The 18,204-nt window shown below is 39.7% G+C and overlaps 2 protein-coding genes across 4 annotated transcripts in view; one reads left to right on the top strand and one right to left on the bottom strand.

The window, feature by feature from the left end:
• Positions 1 to 2,102, bottom strand: part of LOC135464154 (uncharacterized) — a 28,094-nt gene extending 25,992 nt beyond the window's left edge. Inside the window, exons 1-3 of one of the 2 annotated variants that reach the window (XM_064741651.1) lie at positions 1,878 to 2,102; positions 677 to 897; positions 197 to 274 (exon numbers count right to left, since the gene is read on the bottom strand). In XM_064741651.1, the coding sequence (XP_064597721.1) occupies positions 197 to 274; positions 677 to 897; positions 1,878 to 2,010 (432 nt within the window). In that variant the 5' untranslated portion in view covers positions 2,011 to 2,102. The remainder of the gene's footprint in view (positions 1 to 196; positions 275 to 676; positions 898 to 1,877) is intronic. The other variant, XM_064741652.1, reaches the window with a different exon arrangement.
• Positions 2,103 to 2,606: 504 nt separating this feature from the next.
• On the top strand, positions 2,607 to 16,513 carry LOC135464071 (uncharacterized oxidoreductase YtbE-like). 2 transcript variants are annotated; one of them, XM_064741555.1, is made up of 7 exons: positions 2,607 to 2,673; positions 6,780 to 6,968; positions 8,837 to 8,968; positions 10,010 to 10,117; positions 13,260 to 13,478; positions 14,650 to 14,797; positions 15,600 to 16,513. In XM_064741555.1, the coding sequence occupies exons 2-7, from the start codon at positions 6,784 to 6,786 to the stop codon at positions 15,657 to 15,659; spliced, it is 852 nt and encodes a 283-aa protein (XP_064597625.1). In that variant the 5' UTR covers positions 2,607 to 2,673; positions 6,780 to 6,783; the 3' UTR covers positions 15,660 to 16,513. The 2 variants fall into 2 exon arrangements, with proteins under 2 accessions (XP_064597625.1, XP_064597623.1); XM_064741553.1 differs by lacking the exon at positions 2,607 to 2,673 and adding an exon at positions 4,232 to 4,297.
• The last annotated feature ends 1,691 nt before the right edge of the window (positions 16,514 to 18,204 follow it).

Genomic DNA, 18,204 nt, shown 5'->3' with positions numbered 1-18,204 from the left:
TTTTATGGTCCTTCATCTGATATAGAATTTATGTTAGTGTTTTCTTTGCCTTTAATCATGAACAGTTATTGGTCACCTACCACCTTCTAATTGCCACTGAAAGCTGCCAGAAACAAATGTTCAACGTATGTATGTGAATATACTAAAAAGTATCACATACAACAGAGCAGTTTGTCAAATGAAGGAATAAACTCACAGGTTCTGTTTCCATCGACGATATACATGTAGGTGTGTCATCCTTGCATTTATTCTTCACTGGTCGCTCTTTTGACTGCTAGAGAAAAAATGCCAATAAACTCATTAAACAAAACTAAAAAATAAAGATAAAGGTGAAAGGTGAATTGTGTGTACTTGTGTGTTAGCTAGCTTCCACAAAACTACATCCTCAAAAAGAAAGTTAATAGCTTTTTTTTTTTTTTAACTTTTTTAAACTTTTCCCCTAGTGCCTCAGTTGTTGAAAAATGAGAGTCAATATCTCATCAGTTTCAATGAGAAATTACATGTTTGTGTTTAAGATAGAAGAAAATGACTTTGTTGGCCTAAATGTTCCAGTTTGAATATGTACAGCAAATTTTTAAGCAAACAAATGAATTTTTACAGCTGGAGGAAAATTATGAATTATGTTTGAAAACAGACTGCTGTATTCATGTGAAGAACTGTCCTGCGCTTCTCCTACCTTCTTTGAAAGTGTTTTGTTGTAAACATCCTGAATTAACTCCTTTGGGTCAAGCGTGAAATCTCCTCCTAGACACTGATACGGTCGTTGAATCGGGTTGAAAAATCCAATTTGAAGATTCTGCTGACGACGTTTGTAGTTTTTGGTCCAGCAAGATTTGTTTTCAGCCAGGATCAATTGGTCCGATGTCCTACATGTGACTTTGTGTACAACATAGCGTGCTGCAGCCAAGGGGATAAAGATCTTCATTATAATGCTTTCTGTTTGTCTCATCAGATATTGTTTCATTATGAAAATGGATACCAGATATGAGAATACAATGTTATGAATTGTGTTTTCACCTGAAATTTAGCATTCAACTTTAAATTGTCATTTAAGAGTCTTTTTGTGAAATTTTATTGAATTAAATTTTTTATTGGACAAAACTTGAGAGTTGGCATCAAAAGTATTTGTAGGCCTTCCTGTGTCTGTGAATGTGTATATTTGCCTACCAAACTTTAGGTCAATAAGTACTGTAGTTTAAAATTTCACCAAGAAAAATTCTGCAATACAAATACACCAGATTGTGGGATCAGAATGTTGTCTTCCACTTAGTCTACGTAAGTCTAACTTAAAAATGTCTAAAATCTGTCCTTATAGAGACTTCCAAGTTTGTCAGTCTATTCTAATTTAAGAATTTGAATTGTCAGCTTAATCTAATTATTTATTTGACTGTTGTCTGATGCTGTACTCAAGAATTTTTTGCTTAAATGATGGCGGCCAGCATTATGGTAAGAGGGAAATGGCCTGAAACCCATGACCTTCCACAGGTTGCTGGAAGATCTTCCCACCTACGAGAGGAAGCCAGCATGAGCTGGACTTGAACTCACTGGGACTACATTGGTGAGAGGCTCCTGGGTCATTGTGCTGCGCTAGCTAGCACACTAACCCCAGGCCACAGAGGTCGGACTCCCAAGTCTACGTGTAGTTTGGCTTCTAGTTCTACTACTTTCATTCCATATGATTCGGATTCATAAATAAATCATAACAAAAACGTGTAAATGTAAATACTGAAGCCATTATCAATGCACTTAATGTACTAAGTCGAAAACAAAAGTCAGAAAAAAAAAACTAAACAAAAAAACAAGCAAAACAAAAAAAAAACAAGCAAAACAAAAAAACACTAACAGTATAAAGAAAGAGAATGTGAACACAAACTTACCTGGTTTTTCCACGTTTTCCCACTTCTGTCGTATGGTTTTTGTTAATTCTGAACTTACGTTAGACTTTTTTGCATTGAATAGACCGCCTTGGCCGTATGGGTAGTTTAGCATATCAATATCCAATTTCCCCATGATATCCTTGTCGTGGTCAAAATCGGTCTATATACAATGCATTTTTAAGATTTTATTCTGGCATCAAACTAGAAACATGCCTCGCTCTGTTTAATGTGGTGCCGCCAGTGAAACTTATTATGACGTCATTGTCGGCTTACTCGCGGTTACAAGTAAACCTCTTGAATGCAAAGTTGAAATATAATATTTATTAAGGACTAAGTAGCTATGCCAATGTTATATATGTGGACATGGAGCAAATTCCCGGTTTCTTAATGAATAAAAACTAGACTGTAATTAATTTAAATCTGGAAAATGGTTTCAGAAAAAGCAGTGCTCAAGGTCTAAATGTGAACTTATTCTGTTTTAAAGACAGGAAATTACTTGGTATTATATTTTCATTCGGAGCAGAAAAAGTTTATCGCATGGGACATTAGCATCAAACCGAACACAGCGAAGAAAGAAAAGAATTCAGCCCTCATTTTCCATTATTTATAGCTACATGTATTTCTAGTAAACCAGCAAATTAAAGTAACACAGAGTTTAGGTCTTGTCCGGAAAAAATTCAGGTTCTAGTTTTGGGACGGCTAGTTTACTCGCGACAACATCAACATCCTACGAAAGTTTTTGCGTTCGAATCAACTGCTATCACTCCAGCGAAGCAACTGTATCAATCGAGAAGAGGTGAGTATGCAGCTAGATGTACTTGGGAGATTAAAAAAAACACGATAAGCGCAATTTTTAGATCGGTAATTATTCTATATCTGTCCAGTGCCAAAAATCGGACTGACTTATCTGTACGCGCGCAGGCTGTTGTGGGCCAGCGACAGAGTGCAAAAAGTCTGACTGCTTGTATGTCATTTGAGCGGTACTTGTATGTCACACTCGTATGTCATGTGTGGTACATGTGTTTCACACTCGTATGCCACATGCGGTACATGTATGTCACACTCCTATGTCACATGTGTGTTATGTCACACTCACCAAGTTGCAGACAAACACAGAAGACAGGAGGCTGCATTCTTTGCTTTTCCCAGGCAAAGGAAACGCTGGCTAGTATGAAGTATGTACTGTCCACGAAAATAGTGTATATATATTCACTTTTTTTTTAGAATGCTTTCAATCAATTAAATTAATATGCTTTTGAAACATTGTGTGGGTTCTTCAGTGGCCTGTTCTCACCATATGTGACCATGCAGTTACATCACATCAAGTTTTTACAACGTACACTGGGCAAGTTCAGCTCATGCTGGCTTCCACTCCAACGGTATGTGGGAAGATCTGCCAGCAGCCTGCAGATGGTCATGGATTTCCCTCCACCATAATGCTGGCCACCGCCGTATAAGTGAAATATTCTTCAGTACGGCGTAAAACACCAATCAAATAAATAAATAAATCATACACTGTCATTTACTTATGTTTTCGAGACTGCGAACTTCTTGGATGAGGAGGCGCAAGCAGACAACAAGGTTTAAGATAACAGGTTGTTTGTTGCTTTTCAAAAACTGGGTATGTAAGTGATCAGCATACATGTTGCCATTATTTTTACAAATAATCACTCCATGTGATGATAGATGAAGTCAAATGTTTCTGTTTTGAGAATGTGGGTTGAACCCATTTTAAGTCTTTTTGTGCATTGAACAGTTCTCTCCCTTTACTGATATCGCATTCACAGTGGCCTCTGTCAGGTGTAATTTTCCAACACTTTCATTCTGATCATACATAACTTATACCTCCAATACCTCCCCCCGCCCTCCTTCCCAACACACACACACATAACCCCCACCCAATTTAGTGTTGGGAATTTTTTTTGTTTTTTTTGTTGTTGTGATGAACTCAGAATTGAATTGACTGATAGAAGTCATTTATTTATATACTATTTATGATCACTGAGTCACACAAAATTTATAGGCCTAAAATTTGCCACAACATGTCCCCCAGGGATCTAGGAGTGTGGGCCTGCCAGGATGACCCCTGGACTCTTGCATAAGGTTGGATTGGATGATGATATAGACCCCCCCCCCCTCCTCCACCAAAAAAAAAAAAAACACCATAGAAAAAAAATCACACCCAAGTCAAAAATACCCTGTGGTACCTCTGTATGACAGTGCATAATCTGTTATCATCACTAGCATAGAAGTAGAGCATAGAAGTGGATATTGCTCAGTCTTTGGACGATCCTGCATGTCTGACCTACCTGTATGTACTACATATCTTAGGTTTTATCTTTGTCTCCAGCTGGACATTATATGAGACGCATCTGGACACTGCTTGTGTCACCTGTGAAACCCTCGTTTCTCACAAAAAGGTAATATTATAAAAAATGTTTGCACATTATAATTTTTAAAAAAAAATGGCAAATTGAAGTCTCTAATTCTCCAGGTATTGTTACATAGACCAAATGGGACAGACCCACAAACATGTACAGAACATCTTAAGCATGCAATTATTGTGAAAATAACAATGAAATTATTTCTTGGTGTCACTAGAGATCCAAGGCTCATGAAACGGTGCTAATTATTTCCCTACCCCCTTCTAGGTCACTCAAAATGTTTCAGAATATTACAGTAGTGGCTGAGGTGGTTGAAAAGGTTGAAGACTTAGGGTAGTCAGGCTTTCTGAAGACCGGAAACCACCTTGAGCTGTTAACAATTGCTGAATTATAAATACAAGAAAGAAGACACGGACTGATCATGAGACAGTTCTTGTAAAGCTCTTGTTAATGGTTATTATTTTATACATACATGAATAAAAAAATATATTATGGAAAAAAAAGAACATTTTTATTAGTACATGTACGATACAAAGGTAAAATCCTTCACTGGTCTGTTCTTTCACAACATACATTCGCACATACATACACATAGAATGTACATTTGGTACATGGTTCTGTCATCCCAGAAAATGCCAAGTTTACCAGATTTTGGGAGCTCTATGGATCGTAGAAAGGTACTTTGAGGTTTGTTTGTTAGGGTTGGGTCCTTCTGGACAAATGAAAGTTTCTTTATAAATATTAAATATTTTATTACTACTAATATGTATAGTAGTTTATCATTAATATGGTAAACTGTTTTGCAGTTAAAGCCTGACTAAGCAGGTTGTGATGTAGTGAGATTGTCTTCAGCATGGAATCTACTGAGGCAGTAAATTAGTATAGTATTAGATTTGTCTGAAGGTGTCAGTCCTGTATGAGATTGTCTTCAGCATGGAATCCGCTGAGGCAACAAAATAGTATAGATATGTCTGAAGGTGTCATTCCTGTTTGAGAGTGTCATCAGCATGGAATCCACTGAGGCAGCAAATTAGTGTAGATATGTCTGGAGGTGTCATCCTCTTTGAGAGTGTCATCAGCATGGAATCCACTGAGGCAGTAAAATAGTATAGATATGTCTGAAGGTGTCAGTCCTTTTTGAGAGTGTCTTCAGCATGGAATTCACTGAGGCAGTAAATTAGTATGGTATTAGATTTGTCTGAAGGTGTCAGTCCTGCATGAGATTGTCTTCAGCATGGAATCCACTGAGGCAGCAATTTAGTGTAGATATGTCTGAAGGTGTCAGTCCTGTTGAGAGTGTCTTCAGCATGGAATCCACTGAGGCAGCAGATTAGTGTAGATATGTCTGGAGGTGTCAGTTCTGTTGAGAGTGTCTTCAGCATGGAATCCACTGAGGCAGTAAATTAGTATGGTATTAGATTTGTCTGAAGGTGTCAGTCCTGTTGAGAGTGTCTTCAGCATGGAATCCACTGAGGCAGCAATTTAGTGTAGATATGTCTGAAGGTGTCAGTCCTGTTGAGAGTGTCTTCAGCATGGAATCCACTGAGGCAGCAGATTAGTGTAGATATGTCTGAAGGTGTCAGCCCTGTTGAGATTGTCTTCAGCATGGAATCCACTGAGGCAGCAGATTAGTGTAGATATGTCTGAAGGTGTCAGTCCTGTTGAGAGTGTCTTCAGCATGGAATCCACTGAGGCAGCAAATTAGTATAGTATTAGATTTATCTGAAGGTGTCAGTCCTGTTGAGAGTGTCTTCAGCATGGAATCCACTGAGGAAGCAAATTAGTATAGTATTAGATTTATCTGAAGGTGTCAGTCCTGTTGAGAGTGTCTTCAGCATGGAATCCACTGAGGAAGCAAATTAGTATAGTATTAGATTTATCTGAAGGTGACAGTCTTGTTGAGAGTGTCTTCAGCATGGAATCCACTGAGGCAGTAAATTAGTATGGTATTAGATTTGTCTGAAGGTGTCAGTCCTGCATGAGATTGTCTTCAGCATGGAATCCACTGAGGCAGCAGATTAGTGTAGATATGTCTGGAGGTGTCAGTTCTGTTGAGAGTGTCTTCAGCATGGAATCCACTGAGACAGTAAATTAGTATGGTATTAGATTTGTCTGAAGGTGTCAGTCCCTGTTGAGAGTGTCTTCAGCATGGAATCCACTGAGGCAGCAGATTAGTGTAGATATGTCTGGAGGTGTCAGTTCTGTTGAGAGTGTCTTCAGCATGGAATCCACTGAGGCGGTAAATTAGTATGGTATTAGATTTGTCTGAAGGTGTCAGTCCTGTTGAGTTTGTCTTCAGCATGGAATCCACTGAGGCAGTAAATTAGTATAGTATTAGATATGTCTGGAGGTGTCAGTCCTGTCTGCCATTTTGAAGGAAATTCACGTTGAGAAATGGAATTTCACAATACATGAACTGTCTCAGGGGTACTGAATCTTACTTTGGCCAGTTTTACTGTGTGCAGTATATATATACAGTGTAAAACAATAAAATCCTCTCAATTCTTCTCTGATTCAGAACCATGGCTGCAGTTACCGTGGCAACAAGCCTGGACTCTAGGGTAACCCTGAACAGTGGGTTTGAGATGCCACTTTTTGGATTGGGTGTGTACAAAGCCGCTTCAGGAGACAACGGAGAGGCGGAGAAAGCTGTAATCCACGCCCTCCAATATGGCTACCGGCTGATCGACACGGCTGAGTTTTACTCGTACATACTAACTATTCTCCCGATCCCCATGATTACAACAATCATTAGTGTGACTTTGTAACCTTTTTACCACATTATGTGGCTGTTATCAGCGCTAAAATGATCCTTGATTAGCGTCAACATAATCAGTCTCAGTGTACAGTCTCAATGTACAGTCTCAGTGTACAGTCTCAGTGTATGGTCTCAATGTACAGTCTCAGTGTACAGTCTCAGTGTACAGTCTCAATGTACAGTCTCAATGTACAGAATCAATGTACAGTCTCATTTGTGAACTTCAGTGTCGCCGATATCACTTACAGTATTATTGATATGGCTGATATAACTCGTCTGATTATCATCACTGTTACCAGTCCCAGTAGTATTACAATTACTATCATCATTCCTAGTATCATTGCCATCACTGATACCACTCCCAGTATCATTAATGTCACTGATACCACTCCCAGTATCATTAATGTAACTGATACCACTCCCAGTATCATTAATGTCACTGATACCACCCCCAGTGCAAGCCAACAAGTGTCACTGATCCCAGTATCATTAATGTCACTGATACCACTCCCAGTATCATTAATGTCACTGATACCACTCCCAGTGCAAGCCAACAAGTGTCACTGATCCCAGTATCATTAATGTCACTGATGCCACTCCCAGTATCATTAATGTCACTGATACCACTCCCAGTGCAAGCCAACAAGTGTCACTGATCCCAGTATCATTAATGTAACTGATACCACTCCCAGTATCATTAATGTCACTGATGCCACTCCCAGTATCATTAATGTAACTGATACCACTCCCAGTGCAAGCCAACAAGTGTCACTGATCCCAGTATCATTAATGTCACTGATGCCACTCCCAGTATCATTAATGTCACTGATACCACTCCCAGTATCATTAATGTAACTGATACCACTCCCAGTATCATTGTCACTGATACCACTCCCAGTATAATTAATGTCACTGATACCCCTCCCAGAGCAAGCCAACAAGTGTCACTGATCCCAGTATAATTAATGTCACTGATACCATTCCCAGTATCATTAATGTCACTGATACCACTCCCAGTATAATAAATGTCACTGATACCACTCCCAGTATCATTAATGTCACTGATACCAATCCCAGTATAATTAATGTAACTGATACCACTCCCAGTATCATTAATGTCACTGATACCACTCCCAGTATCATTAATGTCACTGATACCACTCCCAGTATAATTAATGTCACTGATACCACTCCCAGTATCATTAATGTCACTGATACCACTCCCAGTATCATTAATGTAACTGATACCACTCCCAGTATCATTAATGTCACTGATACCACTCCCAGTATCATTAATGTCACTGATACCACTCCCAGTATAATTAATGTCACTGATACCACTCCCAGTATCATTAATGTCACTGATACCACTCCCAGTATCATTAATGTCACTGATACCACTCCCAGTATCATTAATGTCACTGATACCACTCCCAGTATAATTAATGTCACTGATATCACTCCCAGAGCAAGCCCACAAGTGTTAATCATGCATACAATCTTATTGACTCAATCCTTAGCAAATTCTTGTTGCAGATAACCTAACTAATCAGAAATTATATGCTTGGTTGCTTGGAAAAGTTTCTTTTTTATTCTGGCTAAAAAAAAAGTAAAAACAAAAAAAAGAGAAATTTCATTGAGAAATTCTATCAAAAGTACATGTGCAATAAAGACTTTATAGCTGGACCCTTTTCTTTTTGGAGAGTCAGTCAGCTTGCCACAAACAAACAAGTTTTTAATGATTGTCAGTCAGCTTGCCACAAACAAACAAGTTTTTAATGATTGTCTAAAGTGTATAATTCTCATCGCTTTTTCAGGAATGAAGCTGATGTGGGAAGAGGGGTGAAAAAGGCTGGCTTAAAAAGAGAAGATGTATTCGTTGTGTCAAAAATTTGGGATGCAAACGGATATGATTATTGCAGGAAGCTCTTCAACGAAGCTTTTAAAAAGTTTGTGATTTTTTTATGTGTTTGCTATTAGCTTAATCAAAGTGACTGTGTAGGACGCAATGTGTTTAGTGGTGTGGAATAAGACTACCCCAAGCATCAAATAACGTTGGAAGTAATGTTGGGGTGGTGCCCTAACAAGTGCTGCTTCCATCTGCATAGGTGTAAAGCACAATAACATGAGAGGAATGTTCCACTGTTGATGTCCTGCATCTGAATTATCGTGAAGTACAAAAATTCATGACTTAGTGTCTTGTGTATGATACAATCAGTGTTAAGGTAAAATGTTTATTTGACTGGTGACCGTACTCAAGAATATTCCACATATACGACGGCGGCCAGCATTATGGTGGGAGGAAACCGTGCACAGCCTGGAGGGAACCTTCGACCATCTGCAGGCCGCTGGCAGACCTTACCACGTACATTTTAACAAAGTACAGCATGTATTTAGCTCAGGTTTTGTATAGTTGTACAGCACAGTAACATCGTGGTGGGGGTGGGGGTTGTGGGGAGAGGAGGGGCTATGTGCTCCTTAGTGCCCAGCATGTGTGTTAATTAATGGAAATTATCAAATTGCTAACCTTTACACTTTTGTGTGTTACTGCTTGCACTAAATTGCCATAACATGTAATGTTATGTGTTGATCAGGATACATGTTATGTGTTGATCAGGGTACATGTTATGTGTTGATCAGGATACATGTTATGTGTTGATCAGGGTACATGTTATGTGTTGATCAGGATACATGTTATGTGTTGATCAGGGTACATGTTATGGTAGTTCAGTACAAGCAGTAAAATATTTCTCTAAGGTGAACATCATATTCATAGTCAAAACTTTAGGTCAGACATTATAGTGTATCTAACTCTACATTTGTGGGGAAAAAAAACCAAAAACGTTGGCAGTATTTCAGTTATTACAGAAAAGATTATATATGCCAGCAGATACCAAATATGACTCTCTTATTACAGCTGTTTTGATTGGATACCTCATGTGGCTGTAAATGAAATAATTTAACCATAAATTTTTTTCTTCTGTTTCCAGAATGGATATAGGTTATATAGATTTGTACCTGATCCATAGCCCAATGGGATCTGACAACTGTGGTACATACAGGGCTATGTTAGACCTACAGAAACAAGGCCTGATAAGGTAGGTGTGCTGTGTGACAACTGTGGTACATACAGGGCTGTGTTAGACCCACAGAAACAAGGCCTGATAAGGTAGGCGTGCTGTGTGACAACTGTGGTACATACAGGGGTATGTCAGACCTAGAGAAACAAGGCCTGATAAGGTAGGTGTGCTGTATGACAACTGTGGTACATACAGGGCTGTGTTATACCTACAGAAACAAGGCCTGATAAGGTAGGCATGCTGTGTGACAACTGTGGTACATACAGGGCTATGTCAGACCTAGAGAAACAAGGCCTGATAAGGTAGGCGTGCTGTGTGACAACTGTGGTACGCACAGGGCTATGTTAGACCTACAGAAAGAAGGCCTGATAAGGTAGGTGTGCTGTGTGACAACTGTGGTACATACAGGGCTGTGTTAGACCTACAGAAACAAGGCCTGATAAGGTAGGCATGCTGTGTGACAACTGTGGTACACACAGGGCTGTGTTAGACCTACAGAAACAAAGCCTGATAAGGTAGGTGTGCTGTGTGACAACTGTGGTACATACAGGGCTGTGTTAGATCTACAGAAAGAAGGCCTGATAAGGTAGGCGTGCTGTGTGACAACTGTGGTACGCACAGGGCTATGTTAGACCTACAGAAAGAAGGCCTGATAAGGTAGGCGTGCTGTGTGACAACTGTGGTACGCACAGGGCTATGTTAGACCTACAGAAACAAGGCCTGATAAGGTAGGCATGCTGTGTGACAACTGTGGTACATACAGGGCTGTGTTAGACCTACAGAAACAAAGCCTGATAAGGTAGGCATGCTGTGTGACAACTGTGGTACATACAGGGCTGTGTTAGACCTACAGAAACAAAGCCTGATAAGGTAGGTGTGCTGTGTGACAACTGTGGTACATACAGGGCTGTGTTAGACCTACAGAAAGAAGGCCTGATAAGGTAGGCGTGCTGTGTGACAACTGTGGTACGCACAGGGCTATGTTAGACCTACAGAAAGAAGGCCTGATAAGGTAGGTGTGCTGTGTGACAACTGTGGTACATACAGGGCTGTGTTAGACCTACAGAAACAAGGCCTGATAAGGTAGGCATGCTGTGTGACAACTGTGGTACATACAGGGCTGTGTTAGACCTACAGAAACAAGGCCTGATAAGGTAGGTGTGCTGTGTGACAACTGTGGTACATACAGGGCTGTGTTAGATCTACAGAAAGAAGGCCTGATAAGGTAGGTGTGCTGTGTGACAACTGTGGTACATACAGGGCTGTGTTAGACCTACAGAAACAAGGCCTGATAAGGTAGGTGTGCTGTGTGACAACTGTGGTACATACAGGGCTGTGTTAGATCTACAGAAAGAAGGCCTGATAAGGTAGGTGTGCTGTGTGACAACTGTGGTACATACAGGGCTGTGTTATACCTACAGAAACAAGGCCTGATAAGGTAGGTGTGCTGTGTGACAACTGTGGTACATACAGGGCTGTGTTAGATCTACAGAAACAAGGCCTGATAAGGTAGGTGTGCTGTGTGACAACTGTGGTACATACAGGGCCGTGTTAGACCTACAGAAACAAGGCCTGATAAGGTAGGTGTGCTGTGGTACAACTGTGGTACATACAGGGCTATGTTAGACCTACAGAAAGAAGGCCTGATAAGGTAGGCGTGCTGTGTGACAACTGTGGTACGCACAGGGCTATGTTAGACCTACAGAAAGAAGGCCTGATAAGGTAGGTGTGCTGTGTGACAACTGTGGTACATACAGGGCTGTGTTAGACCTACAGAAACAAGGCCTGATAAGGTAGGCATGCTGTGTGACAACTGTGGTACATACAGGGCTGTGTTAGACCTACAGAAACAAAGCCTGATAAGGTAGGTGTGCTGTGTGACAACTGTGGTACATACAGGGCTGTGTTAGATCTACAGAAAGAAGGCCTGATAAGGTAGGTGTGCTGTGTGACAACTGTGGTACATACAGGGCTGTGTTAGACCTACAGAAACAAGGCCTGATAAGGTAGGTGTGCTGTGTGACAACTGTGGTACATACAGGGCTGTGTTAGACCTACAGAAACAAGGCCTGATAAGGTAGGCATGCTGTGTGACAACTGTGGTACATACAGGGCTGTGTTAGACCTACAGAAACAAGGCCTGATAAGGTAGGTGTGCTGTGTGACAACTGTGGTACATACAGGGCTATGTTAGACCTACAGAAACAAGGCCTGATAAGGTAGGCGTGCTGTGTGACAACTGTGGTACATACAGGGCTATGTTAGACCTACAGAAACAAGGCCTGATAAGGTAGGCGTGCTGTGTGACAACTGTGGTACATACAGGGCCATGTTAGACCTACGGAATCAAAGCCTGATAAGGTAGGTGTGCTGTGTGACAACTGTGGTACATACAGGGCTGTGTTAGTCCTACAGAAACAAAGCCTGATAAGGTAGGTGTGCTATGTGACAACTGTGGTACATATAGGGCTGTGTTAGACCTACAGAAAGAAGGCCTGATAAGGTAGGTGTGCTGTGTGACAATTGTGGTACATAGAGGGCTATGCCTGCACGTACAAACACAAGATCTGATAAGTAAGGTATACTGCCTCATATCTGTTAACTGAACGTGCGAAATAAATCTGTAATGTGAAAGGAAATGAGGCAACATTCATCAGATTCATCAGACAAATATACTGAAAAATATTCATTTTTTGTTTTTTTTCATAGTTAAATACAATCAAATGTTTGAACTCTGCCATTTGCTTCATGAAGCCTATAGCTGGTATTTAAGTACTGTACTTTCACATCACTAGAAATTGTTTCCAATCTCAACACTGCTATTGATGTTGGGGATATGACTTAATCTTGCCTACGTGTTTAAGATGCCTATTAAGTATTAAGCTATATAAACAAATTGATCTGTGGATGTGAAGTGAAAGAAAAAGGTGATGTGATGTCAGAGTACCTTCCCAAGGGCAGTGTGGTCCATAAAGGCCCTATTTACAAGTTAATTCCATGAAAACAATCTAAAAGCATTATTATTATTTGCTTTTGAGAGAGAGTTTTCAGCGACCTTTCCACTGATGCTGACTATTGTACGGTCTTCTCCTTTATAAAAATGTCAAATTCATCAAAATGTACTCAAAATAAAAAGTTTCAAATGTTGTTTTTGATGCAGATCTTGTGGAGTGTCTAACTACGGAATACAGCACCTGGAAGGGTTGAAAACTGCTGGGTTACCAACCCCATCTGTCAATCAAATTGAACTCCACCCCTGGCAACACAAATCTGAGGTCGTCAAGTACTGTCGAGAGAATGGGATAGCCGTCATGGGCTACAGCCCTTTGGCAAAAGGGCAGCGATTTTCTGAGCCAATTCTAACAAAACTATCAGAACGGTGAGTTTATTATATAAAAATATCTGTACTGAAGGTAACAGTCAATTTGTACAATGCTGTTTTTATTTCAGTTGGCCTAGAATTCCATAATGCTGCACCCAGCACTGAGAAACCATTTTGAAGACACTTTGTTCTGAATCTAAGAGTGTTATAGCTCGTAGACCCGCAGTTTGGACACACATGAATTTGTTTGGCAAAAACCATTCCTTAGTTGCAGCTGTGTTATTGACGGTTTTAAATAAGAGACAAAGAACTCCAAAATTAACTCTGCTACGATAAGGCATCCATTGCAGTTGACCAAGAAGGTTGTACTAGGGACAGTTATATTAGCACTTAGTATAATTCGAGCAGCTCTTTTCTATAGTTTGGTAAGCTTCTCTATGTTTGCTGCTGAGCTCTTACCCTGGACACTACAGCTGTTGTCGAGGTGTGGGAATAGATAGGCGTTGTAGAACAATTTACAAGAGAATTACTTAAAGGTTCTTATAACATCTAAGAATGCCTGAAGGCAGGCTGACTTTAACTATCAGGCCTTTAAAAGTGTACAGTCAATGCTGATTGGCTGACAGTGGAGACAGGGTTTCCTTGGTCTAACCCTGCATCCGTGGTCACACTTGAATAAATCTACAATACCTAAAATTCAGTTTTGGCTAGGCATGGCCTGGACATGCCTATATGTATCTCTCACTCTAACCAATCAAATTTGATTCTATATCCTCTTGTTAGCCAATGAGACTGTATGTTTAAATCAAGCTCTTTGCTGCTTTGGCATAAAATAGGCCATATCCAGTGATCACGAAGTTATCTCAGACTAAAGTCAAATTTTCAAATCACTTTAAAATTGTTTTTTTCTGTCAAAATATTGATTGACAATGCAGATACTTGGAAGGTTATTGGGCAACAAATTTCAGCTAAAATAACACAAAGGAACATACCAAATTTTATAATTAAAACTTTGACTCAAGCCTGTAACATTGCTCCATGACCTGGGGACCAGAAGATTTGTCGGGTGTGCAGTGAAGGTTGGTGGGGCACACCTTCAGTGGCTCAGTGATCTCAGGCCCACCCTTCTCATTCGTCATAAGTCACTTCCACTCAGAGATGTTAATGTGGTTTTGTACATGTATTTCTCTAACAAAGAAAAACCATGTGTTTGAATTCATTGTTTCAGTTATGGGAAGACCGCTGCCCAGGTGATGATCCGTTGGAGTGTACAGAAGGGATACATCACAATACCCAAGTCAGCGAAACCTGCCAGAATCGTGGAGAATGCACAGGTGTTTGATTGGTCAATATCTGATGCTGACATGGCTGTGCTGGTAAGCCATCATAACGCTGGTTATAACATTTGTCATTTAAAAATGCATATCCACCAATGTAGTTGCTGTGAGCTCAGCTGATGTTGGCGTCTTCTCCGGCCATACGTGGGATGGCCTTCCATCAACCTGCAGGTGGTTATGGGCTTCCACCCCAGGCAGAGCCTGGTTTCTTCCCACCATAAAGCTAGCCACCGCCATATAAGTGAAATATTCTTGAGTATGGCATAAAGCACCAATCAAATAAGTACATACATAAGTAAAATTGTATAATATATTGTAAACTTTTTAAAAAATTTTTGTAATGAATTGGTGGCATGTTGTCTCATAAGACTTAAGTTTACCCCTAAGATTCGTTTAGCTAAGGTAAGTTCCATGGTTGGCTCTATCAAACGCTGACGTGTATCACACTGATATGTGTTCTGCTCATAGCACATCCAATCCTTCAATCCACGGATCACTTGGCCTCAGGATCAGAAATCTGTTTATAGATCCAAGACTGTTTTAACTTGTGGTATTACTCCTGAATCTCTGTTTGATCTGCCACTCACTCTGGTTTCCTCCATCCATAAAACTTACCCGGACATACATGGGAAGGTCTGTCAGCAACCTGCAGAAGGTCCTGGGTTTCCCCCGAGCACTGCCCGGTTTGCTACCACCATAATGCTGGCTGCCATCGTGTAAGTGAAATATTCTTCATTACGGCGTAAAACAACAATCAAATAAATAAATAAATCACTTAAAATCTGAATTCAGATCTGGAATTTATATTTAAAACATATTCATTTTCCACTTAAATTTCCAGGACAAGTTGCCACAAAAGAGTTGTACATGGGACCCCACAACTTCTCCCTGGAGAGGATGAGCCTGAGCTTTCATTTAAATTGTTTCAAATTTTAAATATGCTAATCATCCAGCAGACAGAGCAGTATAATTTGTAATGTCTGTAGACATGTGGTTGGAATTGTTCTGCTCAGCATACACCCTCAGGGCAACTCTTGGTTAACTTTAGATTGTTTTTAGTACCCATTTAATATCTCCATTATTTATGGCAAGGTGTTTAATTTTAAATATGTTAATTACAAAACTGACAATGGTCTGTAAATCGTTATTATTGTAATGAGTTGATTTTTCTCCACCAAAATGTTAAAACACTGAATACAAATGTTTATCTCTTTGTTAAGTTTGGATCAATTTACCAGCATATCTCGTGCTACTTTTCACAAGGTGTTTTGTTAAATTGTACAATATATTTTGATGGGGACTTTTGATTTAGCGAGATGTTTAATTTTAATAATACCTTTATTACTGAGTAGACAATACTTGTGCCATAATCAGTGACTTCTCAAGTCATGTAATACTTGATACAAATATTTACGTGTTTTACATCATATAACTGTTGACTGTCTGCAGAAGGCTTCGGCTGTCTGTTGTATTTCACAAGGTGTATTTTTTTTTAACGTACATTTTCTTGTTGTATGAACTCTCATTTTATGATGACTTGAAAAAAATTCAATAGTGCTAAATAATTTTGTGCAGTAAGATTGTAATGATAACTTTGCCTCCCAAACGAAATGTATATAATACTTTCATATATAAAACAGTGATGGATCCATGCTCTGAAGGCTCAGTTCATTTTTTGCATGTTCTTCCACACTTGCAGGAGCCATTTAGTCCACAGAAACATTTGCAAGGATTCAGACTCGTAGAGTATAGGAGCCCATTAGTTTAGTGCGCTGGCCCAGCATAATGACTCAGGAGCCTCTCACCAATGTAATCGCTGTGAGTTCAAGTTCAGCTCATGCTGGCATCCTCTTCGGCCGTACTTGGAAGGTCTTCCAGCAACCTGCAGATGGTTGTGGGTTTCCATCGGGCCCTATTATCTGGATGAATCATTCAAACTCAAGCAAAATGTGTCACTTGAAAAATGCTAATCTTTAAGTGACATACAGGAGGCCTTCATGTACTTTGTGCATGCTCTCACAAAATTAACTGTCAATTCAAATTATGATCTAAGAATGACCAGAAATACTCAAATTCTTGTTTGCGTTAATTTTATCGCTTTATTAGGGTTAATTGTACAAAATTTCAGTTTAGTAGCAATTCAGTACATTCTTTACCGGGATTAGAAAAATAAAGAACAGTTCTCACTTTCTGTATAAAAATAGAATTATATTTATGCATAAAAACATGTACTCACAACCAGAGAGACGGGTCTGTCCATTGGGAAAAAAAAACCCCAACATACAGCAAACATTTTGTCACCACAAGGTGTTATATCAACAGTCCTGAGGACCTTATTTGGAATACCTCCCAGAACCTCTCTCCCACACGTGTTTCCACAGAAAGTGTCACACAAATTATAAAGTCTTGGATACTAGATGCTAGTTCACATGTACCATTCTCAGTAAAGTCAGTGTCAGATCAGGACATCACAAAATCATTGGATATACACACACATATTAAACCAATGTATGAACCCTGCAGCTGACCTATTTACAGACAATATTGTTTTGGCTTTGTCACACTTGTTCGTGTGTAACAGTTTGGAAAGTCCCATAGCTGACCTATTTGCAGACAATATTGCTTTGGCTTTGTCACACTTGTTTGTGCGTAACAGCTTGGAAAGTCCAATAGCTGACCTATTTACAGACGATATTGTTTTGGTTTTGTCACAGTTGTTTGTGTGTAACAGCTGGGAAAGTCCCATAGCTGACCTATTTACAGACGATATTGTTTTGGCTTTGTCACACTTGTTCGCGCGTAACAGCTTGGGAAGTCCAATAGCTGACCTATTTACAGATGATATTGTTTCGGCTTTGTCACACTTGTTTGTGTGTAACAGCTGGGAAAGTCCCATAGCTGACCTATTTACAGACAATATTGTTTTGGCTTTGTCACACTTGTTTGTGCGTAACAGCTTGGAAAGTCCCACAGCTGACCTATTCGCAGACAATATTGCTTTGGCTTTGTCACACTTGTTTGTGTGTAACAGCTGGGAAAGTCCCATAGCTGACCTATTTGCAGACAATACAATACTGAACAAAAATGCTGATGATAATACTGTATTGATAAAATCCTGTCCAACAGGAATATACCGCAGCCCACATCTACTTCCAAAATCTACATGCAACTATGTGACACCAGTTTCTGAAAATTTTTGTCACCCACATGAAAGATGCCACATTAAGGTCTTCAAAATGACACATATAAACAAAACTAACTTCAAAAGATGTAAGTAAACTAGAAATAATCGGCACCAGTTTCTTATTTACCTGTGCATACATCGAAATACTGATGAGTTTGTGATCTGTAGGAGATCTTTTGATTAAGCACATGAAAAATGCTGGTGTGGCACGATTTTTCTGCCTTGGGCTGTTATAGGCCAATATGGATACAGCTCCTCCTCA

The sequence above is a fragment of the Liolophura sinensis genome, chromosome 3, assembly GCF_032854445.1.
Source record: "Liolophura sinensis isolate JHLJ2023 chromosome 3, CUHK_Ljap_v2, whole genome shotgun sequence".
Lineage (NCBI taxonomy): Eukaryota > Metazoa > Mollusca > Polyplacophora > Chitonida > Chitonidae > Liolophura > Liolophura sinensis.
The sequence above is the reverse complement of the archived record's forward strand: the minus strand, read 5'-3'. Positions and strand labels throughout refer to the sequence as shown.